Source organism: Schistocerca nitens, chromosome 1, assembly GCF_023898315.1.
Source record: "Schistocerca nitens isolate TAMUIC-IGC-003100 chromosome 1, iqSchNite1.1, whole genome shotgun sequence".
In the NCBI taxonomy this organism is placed as follows: Eukaryota; Metazoa; Arthropoda; class Insecta; order Orthoptera; family Acrididae; genus Schistocerca; species Schistocerca nitens.
Window position 1 is genome coordinate 712,664,922 of NC_064614.1, and position 23,713 is coordinate 712,688,634.

Here is a 23,713-nt window from a genome sequence, read left to right on the forward strand (position 1 = left end):
TTTATATTATCAAATGCTTTTCCAGGTCGACGAGTCCTATGATTTTAATTAAGTGTAGCTTCCATTATCCAGAGAAGCTCTCCAGTGCCTTTACCTATCCTAAAGCCAAACTGATTGACACCTAGGAGATTCTGAATCTTATTTTCCATTCTTCTTTCTATTATTCTCATCAGTAATGTGCATGCCTGAGCTCTTAGGCTGACTGTGCGATAATTCTCACACTTACCTGGTCATTTTATCTTTGGAATTGTGTGGGTGACATATTTCTGAAAGCCTGTCTCATTGATTCTACAAACCAACTTGTATACTCGTTTGGTTGCCACCTTTCCCCAACGAATTCAGAAATTCCAAAGTAATGTTACCTATGCCTTCTGGCATATTTGGTTGCAAGGTTATCGAAGCTCTGTCAAATTTGGGATGTAATAGTGGATTTCATGTGTTTTTGATATCAACTTCCATTTCATCTTCTGTCATCATCAGAGAAGTCCTTCCCCTCTTCAGAGCATTCAATGTAATGTTTCCATCTATCCACTCTATCCTGTGTGTTTTAACAGTGGAATTTCCCCTGCACTTTTAATGTTGACACCTTTGCATTTAATTTCATCAGATGTTTTTTTCCTACATTTCTGTATGCTGAGTGTGTATTTCCAATGACCAATTCTTTTTTGGTTTTTTCGCATTTTTCATGCAGCCATTTTGCCTTAGTGTTCCTGCATTTCCTATTTATTTCGTTACTAAGTGAATTGATTGTGTGAATCTTTTCATTGTGCCTATCGCGCCTCAGCATCTCTGCTATATGGTGAGTAGCAACTTTCCTTCTCTCGTATTGTTTCATTCCTAAGTGGCTTATTTTACTGTATTTTCTGAGCATTTCTGTACCTTTTTCTTTTGTCAATCAATTTCAGTATTTCTTCTGTTACCCTAGGTTTCTTCACAGTTACCTTTATTGTACCTATTTTGTCTGTCCAGTGTCTCTGATTGTCTTTTTCAGAGATGTCATTCCAGCTCAACTGGACTGTCCACTTTAGTATTCATTATCACAGTATCCACAGGCTCAGAGAACTTTAAATGCATGTCATCCTCAGTACTTCCAACAGCTGAGTGTTTGTTCTTTCTAGCAAAAATGCTATCCTAGCCTTCTTGATGGCTTTATTAACTTTAGTAAACATCATCACTATGACAACATGATCACTAATCGCTGTCTCTATATTGATGCCACGGATAAGGTCAGGCCTGTTTGAAGCTCCAAGTACATATGTGAAGAGTGTGGGACTCAGAGCCATTGCAGCACAGCTTCCTTTCCTGTGCTGCTCTCTGCATCTTCTCTGCAGATGAAGTCAGTTTATTAGGAAAAAAGTATTTCATTCCACACTATTGACTAGTTTCAATTGTTCGTCAAGTGCACATTTTCATCTTCTGGCATGTGTAGCATTACGCCATATTAAAGAGCCAAACACGAGACAATTCAGTACTGGTCCAAGAAAATTTGCATCTCGAAAAGTGCACTGAAAGGCTAAATATTAGGCTTGGGCCTACTTCATTGTGGACCTGGACATACGAATGTGTCCTTTAAGCTGCATCAAGCATTTTAATATGAGTTATGAAATTCCTAAGATCTTTCAGTATTGTCCGATGTCCTATTTCTGTTATGACATTATGTGAGATCGCTTAAGGTTCTGTGTATGAACATATGGACATATGTCATTGTAGGTGTCGGTGCCCAGTAATGCCTATTTTCTGGCACACTCTACCAACTGCTGAAATGAACCCATGTCTAAGAGGTCGTGGGAAAATATTGTGAATGGTTTTTTGAAAATTGTTATTTTTAAAGGAAATTTCCTTTTATGCAAGATGGATTATGTTATGTGTGAGTGTGTGCAATGAATTTCTTAAATCACAAAGCATTTGACTATCATTTAAAACTAAAACTTTGAGAACCAGCCACTTAGAATAACTTAAAGTCCAGAAGACCAGACATTAATGTCATTGTTTAAAATTTTACTGGGACACTTGTGTGATGTATCTCAGTGTAAAACGCGCGCGCGCACACACACACACACACACACACATATATATATATATAAAATAGAGGGAAACATTCCACGTAGGAAAAATATATCTAAAAACAAAGATGATGTGACTTACCAAATGAAAGTGCTGGCAGGTCGACAGACACACAAACATACACACAAAATTCAAGCTTTCGCAACAAACTGTTGCCTCATCAGGAAAGAGGGAAGGAGAGGGAAAGACGAAAGGATGTGGGTTTGTTTGTGTGTCTATCGACCTGCCAGCGCTTTCGTTCGGTAAGTCACATCATCTTTGTATATATATATATATATATATATATATATATATATATATATATATATATATATATATATATATATATATATATAAAACAGAAAAAATGTATTTTCACCTTGGAAGAAGTGTATTTTCCTGTGGGGGGAAAAAGTGTATTTTTAACTGAGAGATCTGGGATTTTTTTTCTTGTCGATGTATTCACCCTGCACAGATTCCCTTCATCATCGACTGTACCATGGTGTAGCAAGGATATAGCAGTCACTATCCAGGACTGCTGAAGTGCACTGCGACAATTTAAATGACACACTTCAGATACCAACGGTATTGCTTTTAAGCATCTCTCTGCTAAGGCTTGTTACCTTATTAAGCAGAGTAAAAAGGAATGCTGGGAGCAGTGTTTCCTTGATGGGAATGTTTGCCTTTTCATCGCAAGCTTGGTCCAAGCTCCATAGCCTTGTAGACCACCAGGGACAATCAACTGTTCAGGGTCTCCTCCTACAGGGTGCTCTGTGTACTGATCCATTGGTCCTCACAGAAAACCTCTTGACGCACTTTGCAACAGCATCGGCATCCTCTCCCTCTACTGCTACCTTTCTTTGGCAGAAACACAGAGTTGAACAAACCCCTCTCTTTTTTAACCTCTCCCTCCCTCTCTCACACCAAGCCAAATCCTAAATGAACTCTTCACTGAATGGGAATTCTTGCAGGCTCTTACCTCTTTACATGATGTGGCTCCAGGCCTGGGTTCCATCCACAACCAGATGATCCATCACCTAGATGTTACCCAGAGGCAACATAACCTCAGGGTCTTCAACCGCATTTGGCTCACGGATGCCTTCCCATCACACTGGCAAGACAGCGTATTTATCCCTGTCCTTAACCCCGGGAAGAACCCAACATCTCTTGATAGCTACCACCCAATTATCCTGATGAACGTACTTTGTAAACTGCTCAAGAGGATGATTAGCTTCAGATTATATTGGGTGCTCAAATTTCAGGGCCTTTTTTTACAGGCTTCTACTTATTGAAGACACCTTGTCATGGTCTTCGTTGACCTACATAAGACATACGACACAGCTTGGCACTGTCACATTTTAGTTACCCTATATGGCTGGGGCTTTCATGTTCCGTTTTTGATTTTAAGCTGAGAGTTTTTATCCTACTGGCTCTTCCAGGTTTGAGTTGGCACTTCACTCAGCACCTCTTGGGTCCAGAACAGTATCCCACAAGGTACTGTGTAAGTGTCGTGCTCTTCCTCATCACGATCAATGGACTTGTGACCTCTGTTGGGCCTCCCATTGCTACGGCATTATAAGTTGACGATTTTTGTGTCTGGTGCAGCTCACATTCAGTAGCATCTGCTGAACACCAGCTCCGAGGTGCTATCTGATAGGCTTTTGCATGGGCCCTCTCCCATGGCTTCCACTTTTCTCCCTCCAAAATACAGGTTATGCATTTTACTGTCGATCCAAAGTCCACCCCAACCCAGAACTTTATTTAGGTGATGTAGTAGCACAGTTCCATTTGTTGGGCCTTATTTTTGATAAAAAGCTGACATGGCTGCCCCATAATCGCCACCTGAAGACTACCTGCATGGGGAAGCTTAATGCTCTCCATCTCCTGGCCCACACATCTTGGGATGCAGACTGTGCTATTCAGGTTTATGGCTTGACCCTGTTCATCATTAAGGGGTGCGTCTCGCTGTCGGTGCCTTTCACGCTAGTCCTATTGACAGTCTCCTTGCAGAAGTGGGGATCCCCCTTCTACAAATATGATGGAGCCAACTCCTGGTTTCTTACACAATCACCATTTGACTATTCCCTGACCATCCCTTTATCCCACCCTCTTTGCAACCCAGGGATGTCTCCCTCCTGATACCCACCCTCTGGTGAGATTGGTTGTTGGAATGCATCTCACTTCCCTCTGTCAGGATCTCCATCTTCACTCACAGGAATGTGCCCCTTATGTTTCCTCCTGCAACCTCCCGTGGATGGTGCCTCGACCAAAGATTAGGACCAACCTGTTCCAGAGTCCTAAGGTCTATCACCCCTATGATATTCTGGCATCTTGTACATTCCATCCTTGAAGAGTTCTAGGGTGCTAAGATCTTCTGCACTGTTAGTTCTAAAATGATAAATATGGCGGGGTACACTTTTACGTGTCCTATTGGCATGGAACACCATTTACTGCTGGGATCATGTAGTATGTTCACAGCAATGCTGCTAGCCTTTAACAGAGCCCTCCATTTTGTATCTCAGGTATCCTTTCACAGTGTTTTAATGTGTACTGACTCAGTGAGTAGCTTGCAGGCTATAGACAGATGCTACCCTCGCCACCATTTGGTCTCTGCTGTCCTTGGCCTTCTCTCTTGCCCTTGGCCGTAATGCCTCCTCTGTTGTCTTCCCCTGGGTCCCAAGTCATGTGGGCATTCCAGGGAATGAACTGGCTGACCGATCGGATAGATAAGCAGATAATTACCCCCCCATTCCCTTTCACAATGCCAGGTGCAGATATTCGGATACACATCAATTCTCCCTTTGCCCAAAAGTGGAATGATATCTGATGTGCTACTGCTCTCAGAAATAAACTCCGCACAATCAAGGAGTCTACTGCAGTTTGGGGCTCTTCCTTCCACTCCTTTCGGAAGGACTCCACTGTCTTATGGCATCTATGCATCAGTCATACTAGGCTCACCAATTGTTTTCTCTTGCGTAAAGCCATAGTGTGACTGGTGCCAGACTGACGGTATCCCATATATTAGTGGAATATCCCCTTCTTTTGGTCCTTTGTACTAAGTATAGCCTTCCAGATTCCTTGTCTTTAATATTAGCAGATGAGCTATTAATGGTTGAACTGGTCCTCAATTTCCTTTGCTAAAGTGATTTTTATTTTCAGTTATAAGGTTTTGGTTTGCTCCAGGAGCAGGGCAGGGTGGCTGTGGTTTGGGGCCTCTTTTAGTTTTTTCTAGGCCTGGGACCCATGACCTATTGACCCCTCTGACTGGATCCACCTACTTTTAGCAGACCATCTATCTTATGCAAGTAACTTTGAATTGTGGGACTGAAGACCTCGCTATTTAGTCCCATAACCCCCCGCCCCAAATCAATCAAGGGGTCCACGTGGTACATTGTGTTCTTCGAGGTAGCATTTCAGTGGGATACATTTTCTCAAAGTGAAAATTATGGTCTACCATTGTGAAGCCGTATTTCTCACCCTTGATGTAGTTCTGTAAATGCCAGTGCTTTGGCCATAAGTCTTCCTATTGTATGAACAACTTAGTTTGTAAAGGCTGCTTGGCCATTTGATAAAAATTGCTCGTGTGAGCAACCCCAATTCCGTGTCAATTGTGGAGATGATCACCACACCCCACTCCCTTCCTGATACCAGAAGAGTGTTACCTGAATCAAGGAATGTAAAATTCAGGAACTTAATTCCCTGACTGCCTCTCATATTTTGATGGCCGGAAAAAGCAGTCAGCCAGGACACCCTAAATGTGGTAACTGGAAAACCAGCTATGTATATTACAGTCACGGGCGAAAACTGCAACAGCAAACTTCCTCCAGTTTCACAGTCTGTGTTATTCTCTGAGAAATACATTTCACTGATTACCATTCTTCAACCATCTGAGATTACCATGCCTCCTGTCTGGAATGCACTGGCGTAAGAGAGCAGCTGGAGGAGTCTGTTTTTGGCACAGATATCATTGGTTCCCCTCTGTACTCCACTGGAAGCAATAGCTGTGTGATTACCTTATGCAACTTTTGTTTAAACCTGGTCAGGGCACTTAAAACGTTCTTTCAGACAACAATCTTGAAATGATAGATCTCGCTCCTACATCCCGCTCCCTCCTTTTCTCTCGTTTGGACATATCAGTGCACACCATCCCATGTGGAGACTACCATGTCATCTGGAATAGGCATCCTGAGTGACCAATTTTCTTCTAATATTGATCTGTGTCATCTCAATAACGGTATATCTACCCCCTTTAGCACTGCTCATGACACAATTTCCTATACCAATCTTATGATCCCCTCCCCAGTCTCACTGCTTCTCTACAGTCACCACCACATGACAATCTTTGTGGCAATGATTGCTTGCTGATGATCCTATCACTGCTTTGTCGCTGCCCAACAGACCAATTGCCACTTTGAACTCTCCAATGGGCAAACTGTCAGTTGTATACCTCTGCCTTCACAATCGTCCCCTCTTCATCAGATTTTTTATCAGTGAGGTTGTCTGAAACATCTGTGCTACTATCATCTGCATTGCTCGAACTGCTGTCCCTTTTTCTATGGGCCCTTCCATTGGTGGCCATACCATGGCAGCCTGAAGGTATTGCCTCCCACACCCCCAGTCTGGTTAGGTGTTGATGATATCTTCGTGATCTGGGTTGAGGGTCATGACACTCTGTCCTCATTCCTGCACAACCTCAACACCACCTCTCCCATCCTCTCACATCCTCTCACCTGGTCCTCAACCCACTGTGCCGCCTTCTTGGGCATTGACCACCTCCTTTCTGCTGGCTCCATCCACACCTCTGTCTACATTAAACCCACCAACATAACTGCATTTTGACAAGTGCCATTTCTTCCATACCAAGGAATCCCTCCCATCCACACTGACCAAACGGGAATAGCATATCTGCAGTGACAAGAACATACTTGTACAGAATGCTGAAGGTTTCACAAAGCCTTCACAGACAGGCACTAACCCTAAACCTAGTCTGCAAACAAATTCCCCTTCCCATGTCTTCACACACACCCCCAACTCTCCCACTACGCCCAAGGAGCGCTGTCTTCAGCGTTCTCTTGACCATCTTTACTCCTGGAGTGTCGCCAATGGCTTCCGTTTTTCTGCCGAGAAGACAGTCTGTATTAACTTCTGGCGCTACAAAGAGTTTCTCCCACCGTCCTTACGACTCGGTCCCGTTGCTCTCCCATTCGTGGAGACAACAAAATTTTTAGGTCTTACATTTGACAGGAAACTTATCTGGTCTCCACATGTGTCTTATTTGGCTGCCCGTTGTACCCGTTCTCTAAATGTCCTCCGTGTTCTCAGTGGTATGTCGTGGGGAGCGGATCGAACCGTCCTACTTTGCCTATATCGGTCGATCGTCCGCTTAAAGCTGGATTATGGGAGCTTCGTATACTCCTCTGCACGGCCGTCCATCTTACGCCGTCTCAACTCCATACAACATCGGGGTTTACGTCTTGCGATCAGAGCATTTTATACTAGTCCCGTCGAGAGCCTTCATGCTGAAGCCGGTGAATTGCCACTGATCTACCGGTGCGATATACTGCTTTGTCGGTATGCCTGTCGGCTACTGTCAATGCCCGACCACCCGTCTTATTGTTCCTTTTTTGACGACTCTCTCGATTGTCAATACGGGTTGTATGTCTCTGCCCTGCTACCCCCTGGAGTTCGCTTTTGTCGCCTCCTTCAACACCTTGATTTTTCACTCCCTGCAACCTTTAGAGTGGGTGAGAGCCACACGCCACCTTGGCTCCAGGCTCAGGTTCGCGTTCACCTTGACCTCAGCTCGCTCCCAAAGGCTACCCCCGGTTCGGTATACCACTCCTGTTTTGTCGAACTTCGTTCGAAGTTCATTAATATGACCTTCATTTATACAGATGGCTCTAAGACCAATGACGGGGTCGGGTGTTCTTTTATTGTCGGGGCACAAAGTTTCAAATACCGGCTCCATGGCCATTGTTCGGTCTTCACAGCTGAGCTCTTTGCCCTCTACCAGGCTGTTCTTTATATCTGCCGCCACCGACATTCTGCTTATGTAATCTGCTCCGATTCCCTGGGCGCCATCCAGAGCCTCAGTGATCCGTATCCGGTTCACCCTTTCGTGCACCGGATCCAACGCTCTCTTCCGCAGCTGGTGGACGACGGTTCTCCGGTTAGCTTTATGTGGGTTCCTGGCCTTGTCGGTATCCCTGGGAACGAAGCTGCAGATGCCGCGGCCAAGGCTGCGGTCCTCCAGCCTCGGACAGCTTCTTGTGTCCCTTCATCAGATTGTAGCACGGTCATTCGTCGGCGCATTTTATCGCTGTGGCATGCCGATTGGGCTGCACTTACGGACAACAAGCTTCAGGCCTTGAAACCTCTTCCCGCGGCTTGGACGTCCTCCTCATGCCCTTCTCAGCGGGAGGAGGTCGTTTTGGCCCGGTTACGGATTGGACACTGCTGGTTCAGCCATCGCCATCTGCTGACGGCTGCGCCGGCGCCGTTCTGCCCATGTGGGCAATTGCTGACGGTCCGCCACATTTTAACGTCCTGTCCGGATTTTACTACACTGCGTCTTGATCTTGGCCTGCCATGTACTCTCGATGCCATTTTAGTGGATGACCCAGGAGCAGCTGCTCGCGTTCTTCGTTTTATCAACTTGACAAACCTGTCTAAGGACATTTGATTATGCTGTTTTTTTAATCCTATGCCTGTCAATCTTTTATCGTGTTTTCCCTTTTAGTTGCCTCGCAGTGCATTCCTAATGTAGTCTGGGCACTAATGACCATTGAAGTTGTGCGCCCTAAAACCACAAAAAAAAAAGAAGACCCTGGACCAATTGACTTACCAAGAGGCTAAACATAAATTTGAAAGATTACACCCCATTCAGTTGATGTCCTCGTATGCTGCAGCTACTTCAACAACACTGTCACAAGTGCCGGTCATACCACACTCTGTGCCACAAACAGTGGGCCCTCCGGGCCACCAGAATACATCCGCCGCCTTGGTGGTAGGGGGAAAATCATCTTCCGTTCAAACACAGGGGACATCGGTCCCCTGCCCCCAGCCGCAGAAGCAACAACCTCCTCCGGCTCCAGAAGGGGTTCCTTGGGACCCTCTCTCCCAAGGTCTCCACTAATGCCACTGCGGACACTCCCCAGTGACTAAAGGACCCAAAAGCTGTGGGATGAAGAGCTTCGCGGTCTTCCTCTGTGCCTGGAGAAGTCGTTCTAGCAAGCCCCTAAAGAGAAGCGAGAGAGCAAGCACACAAAGTAGTAGTCTGCTAAGAAATAGGACCCTCTGGTGGCCCCAAAACCACCACTCCCTACCAGTTCTGCATCTGAGGATGAGGTGGAGATCTTAGCATCCCTTGAGGACCTGGATCTCACTGATGCCTCATTCACAATAGGAATGGATATAAATACTCAGTCGGTGGCAGCAGGTGACCCTGAGGCATAGCCTGCCTCCTTGCATGCTTCATACCTTCCCAGCCTTATGATAACGTAATCCTCCAGTGATTGCTGTTTTTCTTTTTTTCACCACCTGGCTGAGCTACGGCAAATGTTAAGCTTTACCCCTGCTTTCTGCATTGCCCTTCAGGAATCATGGTTCCCGGCAATGCGGACCCCCTCCTATTATATTCTTTTCCCCCCCTTGGGCTGGTGCCTGTCCACTGCCCACCCTTATGCTCACTCCAGTAATGTTCCATCGTTTGTTCCAAACACTCTTGTGATAGTTTCAGGATGCCATTGTTTTTTACACCAGGCTCTAAAACCACCAGTCATGTGGGATATGCCTTCACGTCTTCGTTGGCATGGAACATCGTCTTCTCCCTGCCATGTGTGGGGTATTTCCTGCAGAATTGATGGCCATCTATCAGGCCCTCTGCTTCATTAAATCGTCCTCACTCACACGAGTTTTGTTATGTACAGAGTCAGTGGGTAGCAGTCAGGCTATTGCTGGGAGTTTTTCCCACTACCCCTTGATCTCTGCCATTCATGACCTTCTTGCTGATATTGGTAATGCAGCTTGTTCAGTTGATTTCCTTTGGTTTCCTGGCCACGTAGGTATCCCGAGTAATGAATTTGCTGAACATCAGGCTGGGAGGATAGGGGTGGGGGTGGGGTCGGGGTGGGGGGGGGGGGGCAGCAACTATCTACCCCCATTCTCCATGATCTCTCTGGAAGTGGATTTTCAGTCTTACATCAAAGCCCTTTTTGCCGACTCTTGGGATGCTATTCCCCCTGTCTAGTAAAATTTGTGCAATCAAGGAGACTTATCGTGTGTTGTACTTCCCTCCACTTCTCCTAGTGGGAATCCAGCATCCTCTGTTGGCTTCGTATTGCCCATACTATGTAGACCCATGGCATTTTACTCTGCAATGAGCCCCCCGCCCCCCTCCACTTTATAGTTGCCGGGCTCCCCTTATGGTGATCCATATTTTGCTGGACAGTCCTCTCCTTTTGCCGCTCCCATCTTCCTTGCCTCTGGTGTTAGCATATGACCCTCACATGGTTATGTCTGTCCTTGGTTTTCTTTGCGAAAGTGGCTGCATGGTTATGTCTGTCCTTGGTTTCCTTCGTGAAAGCGGTTTGTCCTCTCAGGTTTATGTCCTTGATATTTCCTCTAGGATTTGAGTCCTTCCAGTAGTGTAGGCATTGGTTATGGAGGCTTTGGCCTTGCCTCTACACCAGCCAGCCTCTTTTTCCCTCCTTGTTAGATCTGTTGTGTGTTCTTCCCCTGGTGTCGTCCCTATTGTATCATGATAATAGTGTGGAGTGGGTGTCAGGGCGGGTCAGTGGTGGTGCTGGTGCCTCACCACATGTAGCATTTCTGGGGCACCCCTGCTTTCCCTGTTTGCACCCACCCCTCTCCTGTTCTTTCCTCTTCCTGCTGCTCTGACATTCCTGTTCCTTCTCTGTTTGCCTGTTATCCCTTCTCCTTGACTGGTCTGTGCTGTTTGTGGCGTTCCTCCCATGATTTCTGCTGTCTTAGATCATTTGACTGCTGACCTCACTGTTTGGTTCCCTCTCACACCAACCAACCAACCAGCCAACCATCTTGACATATGACCTCTGTTTGGTTCCTCACACCAACCAACCAACCAGCCAACCATCTTGACATATTCATACTGAAGTTCCTGATCAAATGCCCAAAATTTAGAAGAGGTGCTATCTGCAGTAAACAATACTTAATAATGTATGCACATTTATGTGCTGTAGAATGAAGTGTGTATATGTACATAAACATGGTTACCTTTACACTTCTTCAAAAACTGTGTATCCACCACTGGAAACAGACCAGAATTAACTTAAATTGGGAAGAAAAAAAAAATCGACGTAGACCGTCAGAGCATCTGACGATGAGGCCCCAGGGCTCAAAATGCACCGTGCATTGAAATAAAATCATGATTGTGACTGAAGATGGTTCTTTATTTTACAAAATATTCTTATAGTTTTGTGAGTAGTTTGACTTGAACATGGTCATATTTTTTTGTTGTTCCCCGAGTTGCTTGGACAATGAATTTTGATCTAGAAGTTCCCTTTCTTTTTGAATTTTTCTTACCTTCTTCTTTTAAGTCTTATTTAAAGTTACTTATCTTGTTTTAGTTCAACTTATTACTTCAACCTGGCAACAACATATTTTTTTCCAGATTATTTGGATGAAATTTTCTGTAAAGTCTTCATATTCCCTCTTCTTCTAGCACTGCTAATCCCTGTCCTTCACCTGGGTCACCTTAATGGAATTGATCGTGGATGATCTTTTGGTATGCTTCAGTGTTCCATTTCCTGTGTGATATGTAGCCCTCTGATAATTTAGATCAGCACCTTTATTTAATAAGATTTGATTTGGTCATCTTTTCTTGATGTTTGCTGGAGGGGACCTACTAGTCAGTTCCCCCCAACCATGTTCTAGCAGTCTTCATAGAACTTCATCTCCGTGTGCTTGGATGGGTGCTGAAAGAGCGCGTCAATTGTCCTCCAAGCTACTTAAATGACATAAACAGCTGAACTTTAAATTTTCTGTATTTACACTTTGTTATACAGCAACACAAACTCGTATACTAAGCAGGTTGACAGAACGTCTTAAACATAGCATATATCTCTGAATCGAAGATGAGGTTTTTTCTGAAGTTTTGTGCCCAAAGTAGAGGTCATCCTGCATTCAGAGCAAATGATGTCTTTTTCTTTCCTTTACTGAATCAAATCTAGATCTTCCATTATGCTGTAACTATACTCTCTGCCATGCCTACCACTTTGACGTTGAACATATCCATGCTCTTTGAGCATTATTGTATGATAGCAGGAAGACTTTGTTGTTTGACTTTAAGAGAGCCTACTTCTAAACCACGTAGGAAAGTGTGTAATTGATCATGATGCAAACAACTTGGTTCAGGATAGAGTTTTTCAACAGGATGCAGACATTACAATGACGCAAATTTCAAGATCTTGATAGTTCTCTATGCAGAAGCAACAAGCAGTTGTATTATGGCCATTATTAAACTCCACATTAACATTACGTATCACTTGTGAATCTCAAAAAGCACAAATTATACAATATGGCGGCTAACAATGACTGTTTCATTGCACACACTTCCTACACGTCCTCTTGTTATCCTGTCTCATAACAAAGTCCCTTCACATTCTGATTTTCTTATTTTTCTTCACTCGCCATGGAGCAACTCTAAGTCACAGAATAAATATTTGGCTCACGCAGGTGAAATGTGCCACCTCGCAATATATATTCACTTTAAACCGATAACAGGAAGGTCGTTGAACAGATTTCTGTCCGCTAGCACGGGCCAAGGGATATTATAAAGGACAAAGGATATGTGAAAAATGCAGAGTCGACTAGGAATGTTTTCAATGGCGCACAAGGTGCATGTTTCAAAAATGTTGGTATGGGAGTAGCGGCATTTGTGAGCAAGAAATGTAAAGAAGCAATGGCAGTTTCCTGTGATGTCATACGAAATAAAGCATGTGAATTATAGAAACATGGTGTCCAATTTAAAGCCAGCTCTGGGTGGTGTACAAGGATAATGTGACACAGTGGACTTGTGCTGCAATGACCAGTATTGTGCGTGTGTGCGCTTCCAGTATCATATGTGGAGAAGTTGGTCAAGTATCGACAACACTTTGTAAGACTGAGAAAGGAATGTACTTCTATCTTCGGTCAAATTGGGAAAACACTGACGAAACTCATGTTTACTTTGACATACAATCCACTACAAAAGTTGATGAGAAAGGCATCAAAAGTTTATTGGTTTGTACTACGGGCAATAAGAAATCACAAATTGCTGTGATGATGTGTGTGCTGGCTGATGGAACAGGGATGTGACCCTGTGTCATCCTCAGTCATGAAACTGTGCTGAAGGAAAAGCTGCCACCTGGTATCATATTTCATTACAATGGAAAAGCATAGATGACAACTGAGAGATTGGCTCTTTACAGTTTAGAGCAGGAGGTCAGGTGCTCTTCTAAAAAATAATTAGATTTTGATCCTTGGGGATTTCATCTGGAACCAGCACTGAAGACAGAAATCTGAAATTAAGCACAGATCTTGTTGTCATTCCAGGAGGCATGACTTCCTAATTACAAGTGTTAGGTGTGGTGAATAAGCCATTTACCAGGTGTACCGGTATGAAATGAGCGTTAAGATACAAATGTGTCGATAGGGAACATTTGTTGTGAACGAGCCTTATTTTTTTTTTTTTTTTTTTTTTTTGCTTTGGTTGGTATGACATCTGTCAGATATTTAGTATACATCAAGTCATGGAACAAACATCATCATATGTTTTCATCGTTTTAACAATGTTGAATTTTGCACTAGAAAGTGATGATTTGAGGAAAGCATTAATTTTTTGTTTTCGTTTGAAAAAAAGTGCTGCAGAGTCGCATCGAATGCTTGTTGAGGCATATGGTGATCATGCTCTATCACAAGCAGCGTGCAAAAGATGGTTTCAACGGTTCAGAAATAATGATTTTGATGTAATAAATGAAGAATGTGGAAGACCACCAAAAAAGTTCGAAGATGCTGAATTGCAAGCAATATTGGATGAAGATGATACTTTGAGTCAGAAGCAAATGGCAGCAATGCTAAATGTTGCACAACAAACAATTTCTGACAGTTTGAAAGCTATGGGAAAGATACAAAAGTGTGGAAAATGGGTGCTACATGAATAGAATGAAAGACAGTTGGAAAACCGAAAAACCATTTGTCAAATTTTGATTCAAAGACATGAAAGAAAATAAATTTCGCATTGAATTGTTACTGGCGATGAAAAATTGATTTATTTTAAGAATCCTAAACTGGAAAAATCACGGGTTAATCCGGGACAACCATCAACATCGACTGCAAAACCAGATCGATTCAGCAAGAAGACAATGCTCTGTGTTTGGTGGGATCAGAAAGGTGTGGTGTATCATGAGCTTCTAAAACCTGGGGAAACTGTGAATACTAATTGCTACAGACAACAAATGATCAATTTGAACTATGCATTGATCGAAGAAAGACCAGAATGGGCCAGAAGACATGGCAAAGTAATTTTTTTACACAACTGTGCACCTGCACACAAAGCAAAACTGGTCCAGGATACAATCAAAACACTTGGCTGGGAGCAGCTACCCCACCTGCCATATTCACCAGACTTGGCCCCGTCCGACTACCATTTGTTTTCATCAATGGGACACGCATTGGCTGAGGAACACTTAGATTCCTACGAAGAAGTCGAAAATTGGGTGTCTGATTGGTTTGCTTCAAAAGACAAAAATTTCTGTTGGTGTGGTGTCCACAAATTGCCAGAAAGATTGTCAAAATATGTAGAAAGCAATGGTCAGTACTTCCAATAAAATGTTTTTACTTTTCAATTCAAAATTAGTGTTTCATTTTCACACACACACACACACACACACACACACACACACACACACACACACAAAACCTCATTTCATACCGGTACTCCTGGTAAAAACCACCTGAAGAAGCTGTGCAGCAATTGGCTACTTCAGGGTAGTCAGACACTGACCCCTACCGGGAAGTTGAAGAAGCCTTCAGTACCGCTGATTGCAGAATGGCTTGAGATTCCTTAACATACACATCCAGTGCATCAGTTATTCACAGCTTTAAAAAGTGTTGTGGCACAAATGCATTTGATGGGAGTGAAGATTATCTGCTATGGGAAGGCATGCAAGATAACTGTGACAGTGGCAGTGACTCTGCAGATCTGTGAATCATTCCAGTGAGGAGCACAGTTGCATCTGTATCTGATTGAGAGAGGTCTTTATTTGATTTTATTTTCTGTGTGCCGAACTTTTATTCTACTCTTCAGTTACATGTAATAAGGTAACCACGTGTAAGTTTTTGGAATGAATCTAGTACATGTTTTTCTGTAATTCATTGAACAATGGGAGGTTGTCTTGCATTCTGTAGTCACCTTGGATTCATAGATTCTTACATTTGCTTGTATGTATGTAGCTTCTGCAGAAGTGAGACAAGAAGCATATTTTACAAATCCAATTTGCAATCTTTGGTCACAGTGTCCAATGTAGCCATGACTTTTTTTCTTTTTCCTTGTCTTGTGAACACTTTCAGAGCCTGCTGCCAAACAACAAGCTGCCCCACTCAGCAGGTGGAGAGGCTCACTCACCATCTCACATTGTAGAAACAATGGGTTCAAGCCATTCTTTCATGTGCACATATCATAGTAATAGCTACTGCAGTGGGATGTCCCAACATTTCCTTATTACTAATAGTCACAAACAAATTTCATCATCATAGAAGCTTCGAAGTAGGACACGCCACCCTGAAAAGTTCACACTTCAGTCCCTTGTCTGTTGTGTGGCATGCATGTCAGCCCGACTCATATAGTTTCATGTCTCATGCAATTATTTCTCATCTCGGGCATCAATATTGCTCTCGATGTCTTAGATTTACAATTCCTACATACTGTCACAATTCAATAAGATTTCTAGCTGGTGTCACTAACCCAGTTGGACTATCTCAGGAACACGAGACTGGTTACCTTGATCTTGAGTTCCTTAACCCCTGGCCAACCAATCGTCTAAGAATGAGACAGGAAAAATGAATTAGATGTAAAAGTGGAAATTTCTCAAAAGGTAAATTAAGAGATACTCAAAAATAGCCGATTATTTGGAGGCATTTTTAATAATTCATTTTTCTCTCATTAGTTGATAATGTAGGTGTGAATAATTAACTTAGCGGCTCACCTCAAGCTTTTATAAAAAAGCACTCAGGAATAATTTTGATAAAATTCAGGCAAGTAAAGAGTTTTCAGTGCCATCAATTTTGTGAATAATAAATGTTATTGCTTAAAATAAAATCAATTTCAAAATTATCAAAGTTGCTCAGCTGAGCAACTCAGTATATAAAAAAATAACATCATTCCTTTTATTATAACAGCAATAAAGAAAATATTTTAAAATTTGTACAAATGGTTTAAGTGAATTAATTGTCATCAAATATTGATAATATACAGTATGCACTATTCAATACTTCCCATTGAATTCCAGAACTTGTACCTTCTACTTGAATGAACAGTAAAGCCTAGAAGTAGATAGTGTTTAGTTTCTGGGACTGCTGATAAATCAAACTTGAATTTGAAAACATGCACCTTAGACATGATGGAGGGTCTTAGTTAAGTTTGCGTTACAAGTGATTTACAGCTATATGATTTAAAAATTAGAGATTAGTTTATTCTTCACTGTTCCATTCACAAGTAGGGAACAGTATAATTTTTGCCCACCATTACAATTTCTTTCTTTTTATATAAAAAAGTATGATGTATACTAGTGCAGAATATCTTTTGAATAATACTGTGAAAGCAAAGAGTGTTTTAAAGAACTTTTTTGGGACATCTTCCCTTACTCCATTCAAGAGTATTTTCACAGATACTTTCTCAGTTTTGTGTATTTGGTTATAACTATAATCAATATAGCAGGGTAATACAACTGTATTTTATTAGGTAAGTAATTGTATTCTATTCCACACACAAAAAAATGTACACGTTTGACTTATTTTCACTTACCAGTAACTTCTCTGTATGGAAGCTGTGGAATATGATTCATCTAATGTAATTTACATGTTAAGTATCAACGAAATAATGCTTAATTACTATTCTGACTTAATTACAGGCCATAAGGCATGACTATAAATTGCAAGAAGGACCAACATATACTATTCTTTGTATCTATGCACACCAGGATGGTGTTACAATTGGAAAAGTGTTGGAAGCACTTCATTCTATAGAACGTTATGATGTTTTGCTGGAACTGAAGGAGTACATTATTGGAGAGAAAGGTAAATGCAAACACTACAGTGTCAATATCTTGCTTAACAATGGACACCTTGAGACACTTTCTAAATTAAACCCTGATTCACACAGCAAGCAGTTGAAATAGGACTGTGAGAAGAGTAGCAACATCAGTAACCATGAGGGTTTGCCGAAAAGTAATGCCTCGAAATTTTTTATGTGGAAACTCTTAAAGATTTTTAAATAAAACAAACATAGTGTGTGACATGGCGGTTTGTAACATAAGTATATCAGAACATGAAAAATAGCATTGAGCCTCAGATTCGAGTAGTCCATCAACACATGGTGCACACTCTCCATCAGCCTGACAGTGCCAGACCACACAAGAGTGTTGCAACATCTACATCAATCTGATGCCTTGTCATCAATAATCCTCCATACGGTCCCAACTTGGTCCCATCTGCTTTTCCTCTTTTTCCAAAACTCTAAGAGCACCTTTGAATACTTCACTTACACACCCCCCACACACACTTTGTGTTCTATAACTTCTGATTTGTTACTTCCAAGAGAACCGAAAGTAATGTAAGATGTGGTTAAGTATCTCAGTAAGCAGGATTCACCAGGTGTTTGGCAGGTGTTTGGAAGGAAACTGTCACTTCTTTCTTCAGAAAAGTTTTGATTGTCCATCATGGGGTACTTTGCCGTTGGTAAGAATATTGGGCAAATGTCTCATTGATGATTCCATTCCTTACAACCAACTAAGGAAATAAAGCTTGTTTTAGACTTCTGATCAACTTTTATTGATTCAGTAAAGGTGTTGGATAAACTACCCAGCCAAATTAGTGTCAGGTTATTCTACATCTACAGCCAGAAACACTTCAAATAAGTCATCAACGACCATCAATGGGGTTTCATCAATTCCATCGGAAAATGCAGCATTAAAAAATTCCTTGAGAGATATAGGGATTCTTCACATATTAAGTGGACTTGTACTGTATTAATGTTTCTATTGACAGGAATAGCATGCTTTGTGCAGCTTGCCGTCTTGCTCAGATGCACACTCTTTGCAAGTGGTCTAGCACCAGCAGGTCCACAGTGAATGCTCTGTTTAGACAACCCATGCCATACTGGTAAGGACACGGTTCTACCTAGATACACACTAATTGGATAGATGAAAAATCTACTCACCAAGTGGCGGCAGAACACACACATAACACGGTTTTAATTGGCAAGCTTTCGGAGCCAGAGGCTCCTTCTTCAGGCAGGAGGGTTGAAGGGGAAGGAACAGGGGTGAAGGAAAAGGACTAGAGAGGTCTAGGAAAGGGGTAGGTTATGGGAAAGTCACCGTGAACCATGGGTCAGGGGAAACTTATCCTATGGGATGAGAAGGAATGACAGATCATTGGACACTGCATCAGACAAGATTTGACAACCTGAAAGCTTAGAGGTGGAAGACAGGGTAATATGCAGACAAACATTACCGCTTAAACATCATGCATGAATTAATAAGAGTGAAACGCTAAGTCCATTGTACATAACAGAGATGAGAGGGCGATTGTGAAAAATAGATGGGAAAGGCAATGAAAGGTGTAGAAAACTAAGAGTGAAGCAAAGAGTAGTTACAGTGAATAAATGCTGAGACGTAGAAATTAATGTAAATTAAGGCCAGGTGGGTAGTGAGAACCAAGGACATTTTGTAGTACTAGTTCCCACCTGTGGAATTCTGAGAAACTGGTGTGTGGGGGAATAATCCCGATGGTGCGTTTGGTGCTACAGGTGCCAAGGTCACAAATGTCATGTTGTAGAGCATGCTCTGCAACAGGATACTGCAAGTTGCGAATATACACCCTCTGTGTATTCCCATTCATTCTAATTGATAATTTGGTGGTAGTCATGCTGATGTAGAAGGGGCAAACAGTGTTTGTGTATTAGATGGTATATGACGCGTCGTGTCGAAGGTGGCTCTCCCTTTGATAGTATTTGTTTTGCCAGTTACAGGGCTATTAAAGGTGGCGGTAGGAGGGTGCATAGGACAAGTCTTGCGCCAATTTCAGTATGTTTTTTAGGAAGTCATGGCTGTGTCAAAGTAACTGATTAACACATTCGAGACCAGGATAATACTGAGTTACCAATGGTGTGCTCCGAAGCTGGTTTTTTTGAGGGATCAGCAGTACCAGGATTGGATATAATGGCCCAGGAAATCTGTTATATTAGTGTAAGAATGAGGTGAGAATGGTGATGTGTTGCTGTAAAGAGTCTGCATCCGAACAAATATGTTTGCTTTGGATACCAAGGCTGTATGGAAGGGAATGTTTGACATGGAAAGAATGGCAAGTGTCAAAATGTAAGTACTGTTGTTTGTTGGTAGGTTTAATGTGGACAGAAGTTTGTAGCTGGCCTTTGGTGAGGATGAGATCAACACCAAGGAAAGTGACATGGGATTTGGAATAGGACCATGTGAAATTTAATTGGAAGAAGGTATTCAGAGATTCCAGACATTTTAGCAGGTCAGTCTCACCATGAGTCCATATGGTAAGGATCTCATCAATATATCTAAACAAAACCAGAAGCTGAAGGCTTACGGATCCCAGGAAACACCCCTCCAAGCGACCCATGGAAAGATTGGCATAGGAAGGAGCCATCCTCGTTCCCATGGCTGTATCCCTGATATGTTTGTATGTCTGTTCTATAAGGCATAGTTGTGGGTCAGTATAAAGTTGATTAAGGTGAGTAGGAAGGATGTCATAGGTTTGGAATGAGGTGGGCGCTGACAGAAAATGTTCAGCAGCAGAGATACCATGTACGTGGGGGGTGTTGGTATAGAGGGAGGTGGCATCACCGGTGACAAGCAAGGTGTGTGGTGGAGTGGGATGGGCATGGATTTCAGATGATCTAGAAAATGGTTAAAATATTTGATGTAGGAGGGGAGTCTTTGTATTATGGGTTGCAGGTGTTGATCAACTAAAGCAAATAACCGTTCGGTGGGTTCTTTGAAGCCAGCAACTTTTGAACAGCCAGGATGATTGGGTTTGTGGATCTTAGGAAAAAGGTAAACAGTGGGGGTTCATGGTTTAGGTGCTGTGAGGAGTTCTAGTGAGGGGCCTGAGGTCTTAAGGAGGGACTGCAGGTCAGTTTGAATTACAGGGATGGGATCTTAATGACAGATGCTGTTTGTAGAAGTGTCAGACAGCTGGCATTTACCTTCAGTAACATACATCTTTCAGTCAAGTACTACAGTGGTATATCTTTTGTCTGCTGGGAGGATGATGATAGTCGTCAGCCTTTAAGGAATGTAGAGCCTGGAGTTCAGCAGAGCACAGGTTAGGGTCATGTTGTAGGGACCTGAAGAAGGATTGTGAAGCAATGCTGGACATCAGGAATTCTCGTAGGTGGTGATTGTGAGGTAGTGGTGGTGGATCAAGTTTGGATCGTAGTCTGAAATTTTCAAGGCAGGGTTCAGTGTCTGGTTTGCTGTTGGAAAGGTTATGGAATTGGGTTACAAAGTAATATTTCCAATGGATATTACATATGAAGAAAAGTAGGTCCTTCACCAAAGCAGCATGATCAGATGCAATTTTAGGGCTGAAAGTGAGGCCCTAGATAATACAGATAATTTAGGATGGGAGAGTGTTTTAGATGAGAGGTTACGGACACTGTACTGTTTTGACTGGTTCTTGGGATCATGGATTATTCCAGGTCTGGGAAGCAATGGTGAAGGCTGTGGGATGTTAAGGAGGTTGCCCAAGCTCAGTTTGTAGGAGAGGAGTGGTGGTTGATGGTGTGGATGTTTAGGGAGCTGTAGAGGTACAGGAAGGGAAACACCACTGTTCAGGTAGTTTAGGAGAAGGTGGGATAGCTTTTTGAGGTGAAGTTTGGCATGTTGTCGAGGTGAAGTTTGGCATGTTGTCGAGGTGAAGTTTGGCATGTTGTCGAGAAGTTTGGCATGTTGTCGAGAAACATGAGGGGCAGGTAACTGCAGGATTTTGTAGAAGGAGAGAAGTCTGGTAGAGTGGAAGTTAACTGATGAGGCATATAAGCCACAGCTTAGCCAGGTATGAGCAAGAGATTGCTGTATTTGAAAATGTTAAAGAGCCCGGTGTAGGGTAGGATTGCATCCAGAAACAGGGACTTTCAATGTTGGGTCTTTTGGAGTAACTCCAAGGAACAAATAGGTTCCTAGAAACAGAATGTGGGATTTTAGTTTTTATAGTGTAAAGACATGTTTTTGAAAATAAGGGATATAATGTGAGATGTGATTCATCATGGCAAGAGAGGGTGTTTGGAGAGTTATAAATCTGCATTTGATCATGCTGCTTTGGTGGAGGATGTACTTTCCTTCATATGTAATATCCATGGGAAATATCACTTTGCAACCCAATCCCAAAACCTTTCCAACAGCAAACCTGACATTGAACCTGCCTTGAACAGTTCAGTCCACGGTCCCAACTTGATCCACCACCACTACCTCACAATCATCCCTTACAAGCTTTATGAGAATTCCTCTTATTCAGCATTGCTTGACAACCTTCCCTCAGGTCCCTACATCGTGACCCTAACCTGTCTTCAGCAGAACTCCAGGCTCTACATTCCCTAAAAGCTGATGACTCTATCATTATTGTCCCAGCAAACAAAGGATCTCCCACTGTAGTACTTGACTGAAAGGAGTATGTTACTGAAGGTCAATGCCAGCTGTCTGACACGTCTACATACAGCGCCTGTCATCAAGATCCTATCCCTGTGATTCAAACTGACCTGCAGTCTCTAATTTACATTAATTTCTTCCATCTCAGCATTTCTTCGCTGTAACTACTCTTTGCTTCTCTCTGTTTTAGTTTTCTAAATCTTTCATTGTCTTTCCCGTCTATTTTTCACTGCCCCTCCTCTCACCTCTGTTATGTATAATGCACTTAGCTTTTCACTCTTATTAACTCATGTGTGATGAGTGATCTCTGTCTGCATATTACCCTGTATTTCACCTTTAAGCTCACAGGTTTTCAAATCTCGTCTGATGCAATACCCAACAATCAGTCTTTCCTTCTTATCCCATACAGTAAGTCACCCCCGACCCGCCGTTCTGGGTGACTTCCCCAAAATCTATCCCTTTTCCTAGACCTCTCCAGTCCTTTTCCTTCACCTGTCTTCCTTCCCCTTCATCCCTTCTGCCTGAAGGAGGAGCCACTGGCTCCGAAAGCTTGCCAATTACAACCGCCACTTGGTGAGTAGATCTTTAGGTTTTCACATGGTAGTTCTCCAGGTTGTCCGGTCTTCTGTGTCTATCATCTTGTATCTCCTTCCTCTCAGTCTTCTCCCACAAACCAATTCTTCCAAAGCATCTACTAGCAAGCACTCCCTTCTCAATGAATGTCCCAACCAGTTCTTTTTCCTTTCTCTTAAAACCTTCAGCAGACATCTCTCACCAACCCTTTCCAATACTCTTTCATTACTCACTCTTTCCATCCATCTTATTGTCTCCATTCTCCTCCATATCCACATCTTAAATGCATCTAACCGTTTTTCATCCTCTCGTCTCAGTGTCCATGTTTCTACCCCATATAGTGCTACACTCTAGACAAAAAATTTACCAAGCCTTTTCCTTAGTCCTTTATCTAATTTGCCACATAAGTCTCCTCTTTCTGTTGAATGCCTCCTTCGCTATGGCAGTTCGAGTTTTCACCTTCTGGTGACATCACAAGTCTTCAGTTATTGTGCTTTCGAGATATTTAAATTCACACACTTGGCTAGTGGTAGATTGTCCTGTTTTAATAATGGACAGTCTGCGTCTTGTACTCTTTGTTTTTGCTGTGTTTATTTGCATCCCATTTTCCACACAAGCTTCATTCAGATCTTTGAGCATGTTATTCACTGTCCGCTCACTTTCTGCCACTGATACCATGTCATCAGCAAATCTTATACATTCTATTCTCTTTCCACCAATACATATTCCTCTTTTCCCATATAAGCTTTTCGCAACAATCTCTTCAAGGTATACGTTAAATAACAGTGGGGAAAGGCAACAACCTTGTCTAGCACCTTGTCCAATGCTGCTTCCTTCTGACATTTCATTTCCAATGCTTATCCTTACTTTCTGGTGTAAATATAGATTCTGTATCAGTCGTCTCTCTTTCCAGTCTACTCCTTTCCTCTTCAAGATATCCATCAGCTTGTTCCACTGAACTCTGTCAAAAGCCTTTTCTAAATCTATAAAAACAGCAATGATTTCTCTACCCTTTTCCATACATCTTTCCCCTATAGTTCTTAGCAGGCCAATAGCATCTCTTCTAAATCCGAACTGCTCCTCTGCAATCCCTCTATCCAGCTTGCCATACAACCTTCTATTCAACACTCTCAGCAAGACTTCAGCTGCATGAGAAATTAGACTGATGGTCCAGTGCTCTTCACATTTTT

At 42.6% G+C, this 23,713-nt stretch overlaps 1 protein-coding gene across 1 annotated transcript in view; it reads left to right on the forward strand.

Moving 5' to 3' along the window:
* LOC126259886 (uncharacterized) overlaps positions 1-23,713 on the forward strand; it is a 110,762-nt gene that overhangs the window by 12,733 nt on the left and 74,316 nt on the right. Inside the window, exon 4 of the mRNA XM_049956962.1 lies at positions 17,190-17,355. Within this exon, the coding sequence (XP_049812919.1) occupies positions 17,190-17,355 (166 nt within the window). The remainder of the gene's footprint in view (positions 1-17,189; positions 17,356-23,713) is intronic.